Raw genomic sequence first — 12,569 nt, forward strand, 5'->3', positions numbered from 1 at the left:
TTTCATAGTTTTCCTCAACATTGAGGTAACTTTTTACCAAAAAAAGTTTAAACTCATACCACAAAGTGAGAAAAAGGACATTCTTCTTAAAGCAGCTATAAAAATAAAGTCTTAAGTATTATGGAAAATTTTAATTAACTTTATAATAGTTAATATATATATTATATACATATAAAATATATGTATGTATGTATATAATATACATATATACTTTTTTATAAAATATAAAATATACATACATATATAATACTTATGAGAAGTGGTTCTACTGTCAAAAATTTGCATCACTTCACATGTGTTCAAAAAGCAAATTGCCTTGTATATATCTCCACTATTGAATTAATATATTTCTCTATTCTATCTTACTAGGAAGAGTGTTTTATCATTTAGGCAATATAGTTTTAAGTTGGGATTTACAAAATCTAAACACTTAAAAACGTTATTCCAATGTTTACAGAGAGAAATTCCTATATTTTCATGAAGGACTTGCATGTCTAATAATAAAAATCTATTTTTCTTTTAAAATTATAAAAAATCAATGCAAAATATTTTCTATATTAGAAAAAAACAGTTATGTGCTGTTTATTCCATTAAAACGAGCATATCAAACATTCACTACTGATCAAGAAAGTGAAAATTTTCATTCTGTCTTGAAGATTTATCCCTACATAATACAATTGTTTTCAAATAAATATTGTGTGTTCTTTCCTATAGTGATTCAGTTTTGACAATAAAAATATAGATAGTTCAATAAAAATGGAGATAATTTGCAACAATGTAATATTGCAGCAATGCATTATTATTTCATATTTATACATGTAAATTTGCAGGTGACATTTTGAAATCTTACCATTTAGAAACTACTCTGGTTTTATTTTGGTTAACTTTTTGTGTCAAAAAATATGAAAGGACTAACGTTTCATGCTAATGAAGTAATAAGTAGTAGTGTGGTCCAGTTTTCTACTGGTGCACCACTAGGTAGCAGGATAAAGCTCTAATAAGATTTTTCAGCAAATGGCACCAAATAGACAAACCCTAAGGTCAACTAAAGGTTAAAAAATTACAAGCATGTTTCTAGAAAGCTCAACTGGAATATATAAAAGTAAATGCATCCTTTATTTATAATCCATTTTATATGTTTAGATAAAGATGCACATGTAAGTGAATTAATTAAAGACAATTCCATTAAAAAATCTTACTTGGATTAGGAGCTATAATGTGCACATTTGTTTTCTACAAAGGGCAGATTTACAAACATAAGATTTTCATGAATTCTGTTAGGGAATAGACTTGATACAAGGTCTTTTGGATTACATTCCACATAGTGCTGAAGAAGTTGGGATATGTTTTATTAAAAATTCAGATATCTAGGGAGAGGGAAGGTGTTGGCTCTTTTGCTAGTTCTTCCTAGTACCTTATGATCTCCAAGTCCAGAGAGGACTATGTCAATCAGAAATTGGCAAACTATGGTCAGTGAGCACCAAACCTGGTCCACTGCCTGTTTTTGTAAATAAAGTTTTACTGGAACACAACCATACTTGTTTAAGAACTGTCTGTGGTGGCTTCCATGTTCCAACAGCACTGCTGAATAATTACAACAGTCAAAATCTGGCCTGCAATGCCTAAAATATTTACATAAATATTTCCTTTACAAAAAAGTTTACTTATCCCTGGTCTAGTTCAACATTGCACAATATAAATAAAACGCAAACCACATATGCAATATTAAACTGCATAGTAGCCATATTTAAAAAAATATGAAAGATGCAGGTAAAGCTGATTTTAATAATACACTGGGGTGCCCAAAAAACGTACATTTTAAGAGACGTTATCTATGTATTACTTTTCGAAGTTGAATTGAATTACATAGCAATGTGTAGTATATAACATTCACTCAAAGGATGGCGTTAATCAAATGAATGTTAGCGTCTATTCATTGTATTACAATTTTAATACATTTTTTTTCCCTTTCTTAAAATGTGCGTACATCCTTTTGGCACCCTTTGTATTTTTCTTAACCCTATATATTCAAAATATCATTTTAACATGCAGTGCTAGCCAAATTTCAACTGCTCAATAGCCATACATGGTTAATGGCTACCATGTTAAATAGTGCAGCTATAAATAAGCATCTAGGGGGAGCTGTTTTATAGAAAATCAGTTTTAAAAAGACATTCCCATGACACTACAATGGGTCTAAATTGTGGCAGTTAAATAATCCGGTTTATCCTTTTAATCATTTTACAGACAAGAAATGCAGGAAAATAATTTAAAACCAACCAGCCAACAGACAAAATAGGTTTTCTCTCCTTAAAATGAAATGAAGCTACAAAGACCTCGGCCACATAAAAATGATTTTAATAAGGTTGTTTATTTCCAACTTTGAAGCTAATTTCCTCCCACTGCAATTTAAACAGTTTCTATCTTGTTTTATCCACAGTAGAATCTGAGAAAAGCAGTTTCCCATCACTAATATAATATTGTATTCCTTTAAATCCTTTAAAATCCTGGTCCTCTCCTACCCCCAAAGATTTTTCTTTGTCTAGCTGCACAAATTCAACTCCTCTAGCAGTTCAAATTGAACTTGTTTTTTTTTAAAGTTTTATTGTATTTGTTGTTCTCTTTAAAACCTTTTCCCAAATCCATATGCACTCTTCAAATGCAAGAAGAAAATGTGAATAGAGTATTCTAATAAACTGTAAATACTGCCAAACAGAAAGAGCTCACAACACAGATCATATCTGCTTTCTTCCATTTAAATTGTTCACACTGCCATTCAAAACTTTTTCACTGTGTCTCATAAAATCCACAACAAGAAAATCCTGAAACAGAGTAATCTCAGTGCTGAATTTCACAAGCTTATTTTCCTACCTCTAAAATGAGTATGATTTAGGTCCTCTACTTGAAAACTGTTTTTTTTTCCTGGTGAAAACTCACGAAGTATGGTACAATATTAACGATAAGAGAATGGAGAATTCCTAAGTACTTTTGAAATCTCATGCTTACCAAATTTTATAAATAAAAGAAGATTAGGATAAAACGAGCTCAATGGCTTAACTCTGAGGATGAAATGAAGATATACAGGGCATAATTGGAGAAGATATAATTAAGAGACACACAAATATGAAAGCTTACTGTCACTAGTTAACAGTAAGCTCAATAATATTAGAAGTACAGCATATGGAAATAAAGGAGGTGATAGTCCTGTCTAATTCGGTTCTCTGGCTCTGTAGAGGCTGAAAGTTGGAAACTGTAGTCCTCTAAGGCAAAGGGCAGCAGCTAAGAAATACAGTGGGTATCAGCCTAAGAGTAGGCAACCGAGACCCTAGCATTTTACTGCTTCCTGAAGTCAGGAAAGAAACAAAATTATATAAAGAAAATGAAATCTATTTATATCATTAATCACTGTCTAAAGGATAGCTCTAAGATCCTCTAAAGAAACTGAAAAAATAGGAATCAGTTTACCTTCTGGAAATTAAAGTAGTAAAATAGGCACTTGAATGAGATTTGCTCCTGCAGACTCTAGACATTGGACATGCACGAGTCAAGAGACATCTCCACGTTCTCATGAACTATGCTAGCATATAATCCCCACTAGAAGACGCACACTCCATTATGAATAGAGAGCGACGAAGCCACATTACGATGGGAATGCTTGGCAGTCAGCTGGGCTCACTCACTGGGCTTTATTTATCCCAACCTTATAATACGTAAGTGTGGTTCAATTTCCTGCCGTAGGAGACTAAGATCTTAGACTTTCATCTTCAGTTGTGAATGTCACAATTTTATCATATTGATATAATTGTCCTTATACGACATGACATATTTCAAGTTAAGAACATGAAAAACAGTCTTGGGAAACCTAAAAACAAGTTGATGAAACTAGAAAAGAAAAAAACAACAACACAAAAACATAGCTGTAGTCTAATCACTGGTTTCAACATCCGAAGGAGGAAAGTATAAACAAAAGTAGGTGGACTACATAGAGCATCAAAAAGAGAAATCCAAAATGTAGGAAGTTTTTAATGTATATCAGCCTTGAACAAGGCAGACAGAGCCCGAATGGGCTGAAAGGGGTGACTGCCTTAGGCCCTTGGAGCTCAGTGAATGAACACCCCATGACTCCATGCCCATCTAGGACCCCGTTAGATAATTCCACCTCCCTCCTCTCCCACACTCCCTGTAGCTTTGCTATAGCAAGAATGTGCTGAGTTACGAACAGAATTGCAGTTATATTTATCATTGTAAATTAAATGATGATCATTCTAGTTTATGTATTCATTTCTTGGGTGTTTGGTTAGTGTGACTCAGTTCTCAAAAGGTTAACAAACCCTGGCCTGGCTGATAAAATCTAAATCAAGTCTCTAACACTAAAAAGCGGAAGGTAACATGCTGGTGCCTCCACCTAGCCCTGCAACTTTGAGGCATAGCTTGAGTAGCTATCTTTCTTGAAGATGACACATCTTTTTGCCTCTAACTATATATGTACATGAGATGAAATGAAGTTTTATTTAAAGTCTTTATTAATGGCATTGTAACAGTCTTTGTATTATTAAAATAATGGAAAATGTTAATAATATGTAAGTTAAAATAAGCTACAATTTGACTTAGAAATACCATTTCTGGAAATATATCCTATTAAATAAGACTGAATATGAAAAATGCTTTAGGTCCAGAGATGTGTTATTCAGAAAAGTGAAACATAAAACACAATCCAAATATTAAGCCATAAAAATAATTCATATCAGTAAATGGTATATATACAGTATATACAATATGATGCAGCCATTAAAAAGAAATATGTAATATGAAAATGTTTACATGAAAAAATACTACAGTAAATATATGCATCTGAATGACATAATTATGACAAAGTGAGGAGATAACATGGAGGTGTGGATGACAAAAAGATGGAAGAGTCCCTTAAAGAAATCAAATTAAATTACTATATTACATTTAGAACTGAAAAATAAAAAAGCTCATCCAAATTTGTGTGAAGCTTGTTGACTTGGTTTATGAAAATAAATGCAAACTCCTTCATTGTGTATTAACTGAGGCTTGGAAGCCTAAAAAGCTGGTGAGCCTAGAGTTACTTGCAGAATGTATCTAAAGAATTGTCCATATGATGATCCAGTTTTCTGACACATTTTGGGTTTATTTGTAACTTGCATTATAAAAAGAAGTCAAATACTCTCAACTGAAAAAGAAAAAAAAAAAAAAAATGGATCCAGACCACAGAATACAGGCTTTTTGTTTTTTGTTTTTTTTCTCTTCTCCATGGAAAACCATCAAGAATTGAAGAGTTAATATAAAAATATTTTTAAAAAAGAGTTAATATAGCATTGGCTCAGTTTTGAGAAGCTAGAACCTATTTTGTCAGAAAGAACGCTATGCCAAGAATAATCAGCACTCAGAAAGTTACCCTGATTTACCTAAGATCACTTGGTAGATGTGTCTGGTAGACCAATCACACCTGAGTTCTCGTTTTTGTGCTGATAATTGATTGTCACATATTTATGAAGGCGTATAACTTCTTAGTTAGGGCTGATAACGTTGTTTGTAAGCAGCAGCTGGATTTGAACTTACCTTACATGAAGCCTCCACTTGCAGACCTGGGCAAGGTATTGGCCCAAACTGGTAGGAGATGGAGGATCTCTGTTCTACACTTTTGTGCTTATGTGTCTCTGAGGCAACTGAAAATACAGATTCAGGCTTTAGAAACTGTGAATCATCACAACAATTAAGAATAATTCTTGCTCTCTCTCCCGTTTCGTGTCTTTCCAAAGTGCCTGGAAAATAAGATTAGAAATAAAAATTGATACAAAATATTTACCCCAAAGAGTGAAAAGAACAAAACACTTTTAACAGAAAAATCACAATTCTTTATCACGCCTTACTATTTTCTTGCAAATAAACAACAGCCTGCGAGCTTTCTCTAAATTATTCAAATTATGATCTTACAAAGGCTGAAATCATGGACTCCAAAAGCTCATCTCTCTTTGTGCTTTTTCATCCACTGAAGTCACCAGGGCATTCAAAAGTCTTTAACAGAGAAATCTCTTACTTATTATACAGTATGCAAGTGATCAATAACCAAAAACTGTGAAATATTTTAGTGCTGTCCCCTAGCGTTCCAAATCACAAACAACAGAGAATTCACAGTGTTTTGCTTGGGTTCCCAGGCTTAAAAGGATTCTATTGGCAACATATAACTTCAGTGATAGGGCAAGTAAGAACACAGGTGATTTGTATGACTATCTTCTTCACCCAAGGGCTCTCACAGATTCATGAATGCAGGCCATTTTAGGGTGTTGTTGTTGTTATTGTTGGAATTGTAGTTGATAAAACCTTTGGCCTTTATTTCTTATGTTATTAGAAGGGGAAAAAAGTTCCTTTGTCCTCTTCTCTGCCATTCTTGCAGTTTCAGAATTTCAAAGTGTCGGCAAGTTCAACATAATGTTAAAAGGAACAAGTATAAAACAGAGCAAAAGTATCAGAAAACAATTCACAAAGAGTTAGTGTTTTTATGAAAACACTACCAATGCCATATGCCCAGTGCGAACTCAGTAAAAATGAACTAATCATGACCGTTTTCTCATATGAGTTGTGAGTTCATTTGCATTATTCATACCATATTAAATATATAACCTATATCCTACTAAGTAAAGAAGCTAAGAAAAGTTAACTTGACATACAACCTAAATACAGATTTTTATTTCATATTGTTCTTTGCTTACCAATGAGAAAGAAGTAGTTGTACTACTTGCTAAGAAGGACAAAGATTATTCTTCCTGATAGTATTAAGGAAATACCAATTTAAAGTAATTTTAGTAAGAAAACAGAAATAATGATTCGACACCACTGTGTCTTTAGACAGGTAGATATTAGGTTAGTACAAAAGTAATTGCGGTTTAAAAGCTTAAAAATAATTGCAAAACCTGCAACTACTTTTGCACCAACCTAATAGATAGATTTGAAGATTATGACTATCCAGTCCTCATTTCTCCTCCTCTCTTCTCTCATTCCTTTACAGCCACTAAACTACCATGCGTTGGTGTGTTGGATTTGGAGAATCAGTAACAAATACTATGCTAAAATATTGGGAAAAACGTTAGTCTCTAGTCTCTTAATAATGATCTATTTTCATTACAACATTCCTACATGTATAAATTAACATCTTTAATGTATAAAACATAATAAACATTATTTCGCTAAGCTGTCCGTTTCCATCAAGACTGATATGTCTTCAACAAAGGAAGTTGGCATCAACATGAAGGAAATCCTTCCTCTCAAGGATGACAATAAGAAGCGTTTCTCAAACCAAAGATAACCGTTATTGCTACTTGAAAATGACCACAGTCCAGAATGTGTAACTGAGACTTCTGATAAAACTCACTGCCTTTATAAAGAATCTTTCTTTGAATATGATATCACCATAGATATTTTCTAATCACAGGTTTTCTGTGGCTCTTTAAACTATGATATTTTTAAACGTTTTGAGAATTCTTGGGAAATAACGTGTTATACGTTAACACATATGATATATGTCTTATATATTTTATATATTCATATATATTATTCTATAACCAATGTCTTATACAAACATACCTAGTTCTGGTATTTCTTATATTTTTCAGTGATGAAAATAGTTTACCTACAGTCTTGGGCAGTTGTGCTCCATTTTCATTCATGCACAGATAACTAATCAGCTTAGCACCTGTTATGTGCCACTCACTATGCAGGATGCTGGCAACACACAGTAAACAAGAACGAGTCAAACCTGGTCCCCCTGGAGCTTACTTAGAATGTAATGCTAGTGCAGAGGCAAGAAACATCAGAAAACTAATTTGCTATAATACTTAAAGTAACACATAAGCTATTTCCACAGCAAACTAAAAATCTCCCATTCCAACAAAATATTGGACACATGGCTTTGTAAACAATAGTTTCCATCATGATTAATTATAACATACTTGAAAAATAGATTATTTTGTTTCAAAGAACTGGTTAAAGCAAAAATGTAACATAAGGAGTGGTTACATAAGTCAATTTCTTTAAAATTTACCATAGACAAGTAAATTACATATTGAAAATAATAAGTTGATTTTCTAGTAAGTTCAAGACAACAGCTTTTGAAAGCCCTTAGTCAAAAACCTGTGAGTGGATAGATAGGGATTCCCATGTATGCCAGTTATTAATTTATTATCTCTTAGTTCCAAATCCACTCTCATTGCTTGCTATGGAAAAATGGAAATGGGCTTGTAACATTTTTCTTTTATTAGCTGGTGTAATGGTAACCTTTAGGGATAAAAGGTGCTGGAAAGACCTAGTAGAAGAAAGGATTTTTTTCTCCTCAGTTCTGATATGTTCTATTGCAGCAATGTGGTTGGCTCCTCCCCCCCCCCCACCCCCACAGCTCCTGCAGCAATGACAGCCAGCAGCACCTAGCAGACCACAGCTTCCCCTGGGAGATTCTTTGGATGCTTTCATAACAGAGTGCCCCCAGGGAGACGTCTTGCTGTGCACAGCCTTACCCAGTACCGTAAAGGGCACAAGTCTGGCAAATTCTACCACACCACACCCCCACCACAGCAGCTCATCCACCATGCAGGGACTACAGCTGTGACCTCCCCAGCAAGCTGAGAATCTTAGTTCTGGGGAGAAGCTCTTACTCAGGCAGCCTGTCTCAGCTCCAGGAGAGTGGCTGCTCCTTAATTTGCTATTCCTGTATTGTTTAGTTCTCATTCACCAATCCCTGATATTCAAAATCATTGTGATAGTAATTGTTTATGTTAAATTTTCTCTGTTCAAATTACTGGCTATTTTTCTTTCCTCATTAGACACTGATCAGTACAGCATAATATTTCACTTGCAATGCAGAACGTTCCTTTAAATATGGCCCTAAAGTTATGGAATTTACATAACTTCAGGGATATTATTAAATAGTTGCAAGAGTCAACAGCACAAACAGTAAACTAGGAGGAGGGCATGACCCCAAGGAGGTCCAAGGGGGGGCGCTTTACAACTGTAATAAAACTGTCTTTGGACAATTAGTCCCAAGAGACAGAATAGTCACTGCTTCCTGATAGTAAAGAAATGTCAGAATCCGAAGGTTTACAAAATTGCTTAATCTAACTTCAAATTTCAGGAGACTTTTTGCTTTCCAATGTGAATGCAATGATGATTAGACCTTTTTTTATTTTTTTTCCCTTTTGTACTGTGCTACATCAAGTTAACTCACACTCTTCATTTGGAGCAATCTGAACATGGTAAGTAAAGACGTAGAGACATGTCTGAGTTAAATATTATTGAAAGTGACAGTTCCATTTCCTCCCTCAAAGTAAATGTTTTGCAAAAAACACCACAAAATCTATCACAAGGAAACTCTTCATTGTATAAGATACTTTCCAGTGAATAGCATGCATTTTTCTGTTAGTTTACTATATGAGTTTTGATATAATTTGTTTTATCCTAAACTATTAGCTCTTGCAAATCAGTCTGTTGCTAAAAGACAGCTGTATTTTTAAATGCATTGGGAGTGTCAATATTTATAGGGTGCCTACAGTGCTTTTGTTTTTAAATAGGAAAAATAATCACTTTGTAATGTGCCTGTTATGAAATCTGACTTTGAAATATCACGTTATCCTAAAGCAGGACACGTACCACGATGGATGCTGCCTTCAACTGTGCTAGAAGAGCAAGGCAGATGGTAAAGAGAACACTCTTAGGTGATAAAATATGACTTACGGTGTCATAGATTTGAATATCGGCATGAAAAAAGGGAAGAAAAAGTAGCAATAGTTTATACTTTGATTCTCTTCCAAATAGCCAGAAGTTGGTTCCTTAATTTTATTTCCGTTGTAATTTGCCCATATATTTAATATTTGCTGTCTTCTATCTAAACATCTTTTCAAAATCAATAAAATTATCATAGCATACTCTCAGTTAACGCATAGCTTTAAAGTACATATTTGAGAGTCCTCGCCAGACAAATTCCATCCCACAACTTAACAACTAGGTCTCCTAAGTGTGTAGAAAAAGTAATTGCTACTATCCCAAAAGGGACAGAAGTGGTTAAAAAAAGAAATCATAGTCACTTGATAAATCCATCTCCAAAGGATTAGGAGTAAATTAAGGTTCAAAAACAATACCCAAATGGATTAATATTTTATCACTTTGCATGAAAACACTTTATTAACTTAAAAATAATACACGAATATATTTGAGACAGTAATTAACTTACTATAACTCATGGCACTTTTCCTCAGAAGAACACTAGAAATTGCATTACTACAGAAACATAAAATCTTCCTACCCTCCTAAAATCACATATATTGTAAACCAACAAATTTTAAACAATTTGTTTCACAAAAATAAGACATTTTCAATTAAGTATTCTACTTATTCTGAGATTGTGAAAAAAAAATCAGTGTGGTAAATAATTCCTAATATGTGATTAGTAATGAATAGAAATTGTCCTTACGCGAACAAACTTAACAGCAAGAACATTACAGAGTTAGGTCTTTTTTCTACATCAGGCAGGCATTTTTTTTTTTTTCACTAAATTCACCATGATATTGGCAATGATTAAGAAGAAGTTATATTTCAAAATGACTCTAAAACAAAATAGTCTAAAAAAAAGGCCTTACTAACAAATTTAGTAGTCAAATTCCTAACATCAGGTTTCAATAAAACAGCTGACTGGAAGCTGTAATCAAATTCCATGTATCAAGGAGTCTGACCATTGGGTCTGTCGTAAGATTTATCATTTACCTCCAGCTACACATGAAGTTCATTGCCTGGCTCACAGAAGTGTATGGAGATCTACCTGGTGCCCCATTTCTAACAAAACCATTTCACAATTACTGCATCTTACTCCAGAAAATGTATAACTGAGGGGGTTGCTGACCAGGGACAGGAGATCCTGAAAGAATCAAACTTAGCTAACTGTTAAATAATGGAAGGGTGGGGAAAAGGAATGAATCTGAAAATATTAAATTAGGCATAAAAGCACACGCCTTCATTCCTGAATACATCTGATTATAATAAATTCAGCTGTAAAATAGATTGTCGAGGATGTGGCTCATTTTGCTCTATATAAAGGTCCTAATATGACAGCAAACTCAGGACTGGCTTCACATCAACCGTCTATACCTTAAGGGTATATAGAACATATTTTTACAAAGTCCCTGACCACTGTGACCTTAACCCCAGCTCTGCCACTGCCTCCAGCACATTCAGAGCGACAGTGGAATTTATCAGCTGGGCCACACTCAACCCTCCCGTCTAAAGAATAAAGGGGTGGAGGTGGGGTGAAAGGAAAATAAAGGATTAAAATACATAGAGGCTTAAAGTGCTGAGATATATAAGGAATACAAATAACGCGCTAATTTTAAATTAGGGTTTTCCTGATAAGGCATTTACTTATTACATACTCTTTCTTCTTAAACATGTGCTAACATGATGGAGTCTATTATGACTAAATTTTAATTTTTAACATCCCTAAAACTGAATACAATTTACAAACAATTTAATAAGTGAATGTTTACGGAAAAGTGTTTTTGTACTATGATGTAAAGAATATATTTTAATTAAGCTTATAATTACCTCTTATATACAGAACATTAAAATTGTACCAATTCTAAGTATTGAAAATGTCATTCACTCTGTATTGTTTGGGTTTTTTATACGAGGTATGCTTATTTTTAAATTTTAAACATTTCAAAAATGGAATTTTTTTCCTCTGATGCTCTTGGTTGAAGGTTAGGTTTCTTAGGGGATACAATATCCTTGAAGAGATCTGACTCTATCTTTATTCACTCTGGTATCAATTAATTTGATTAGGTAAATATCTTGCTGAGTTGATCAAGAATTTTGCCTGGAAAGAGGAAGATAATTGAAAAAGGAAAAATTGGGGTACAGTCTCCTTAATAAGATGTTGGATGAGAGGTGAAGTCATATGGAAAGTCACCTTTTTTTGCAGGGACTTCAGGGGATATGGTAGAGGTGGAAGGACAAAAACATTTTAACTGCAATCAGTTTCCCCTTGGGACATCACAGTGGTTTCCCTTAGGAAAAGAATGGGTGATGAAAGCTCCAGCAGGTATGTCAGGGTTCTGTTTTGAAAGCACCAACTCTCGGTGTACCCTCACTACAGTTCCGGCTTCCCCGTGGCACTTGGAAAATTTCACATATTTCTGCACCCAATGACCCAAGAGGCTTCTCCCATCTCTTCACTCCACTCCATGGACTCACTTACCCATGGGAGCCTCCAGAAACTATCCTACCTGAGCACCAATATAATAGCAGGATCTAAAAATAACCCCCAATGACCCTCATCCTTATGTTACTCCTTCCCCTGTGAATATGATAGGTAACACTTTAGTGATTATTTTATGGCAAAAAGGGACAATGCAGATATGATTAAGGTTTCTAATCCTTAAAATAGGGAGATCTTTCAGGTGGACCAGGCCTAATTAAGTGAGCCCTTTTAAAAGGAGAGTTTTCTCCAACTGATGGAGAATGGAAAGTCAGAGAGATTCAAAGCATAAGGAGGCAAAGTTCCTGGC

General features: G+C 34.1%; 1 protein-coding gene across 2 annotated transcripts in view; it reads right to left on the reverse strand.

The window, feature by feature from the left end:
• The window catches only part of WDR72 (WD repeat domain 72), a 206,072-nt gene that overhangs the window by 119,793 nt on the left and 73,710 nt on the right, over positions 1–12,569 (reverse strand). For both annotated transcript variants that reach the window (XM_088797215.1, XM_088797214.1), the window contains exon 14: positions 5,587–5,789. In XM_088797215.1, coding sequence (XP_088653341.1) covers positions 5,587–5,789 — 203 coding nt within the window. The remainder of the gene's footprint in view (positions 1–5,586; positions 5,790–12,569) is intronic.

This window comes from Rhinolophus sinicus, chromosome 3, assembly GCF_057876585.1.
Source record: "Rhinolophus sinicus isolate RSI-liver-muscle chromosome 3, RSI-T2T, whole genome shotgun sequence".
Lineage (NCBI taxonomy): Eukaryota > Metazoa > Chordata > Mammalia > Chiroptera > Rhinolophidae > Rhinolophus > Rhinolophus sinicus.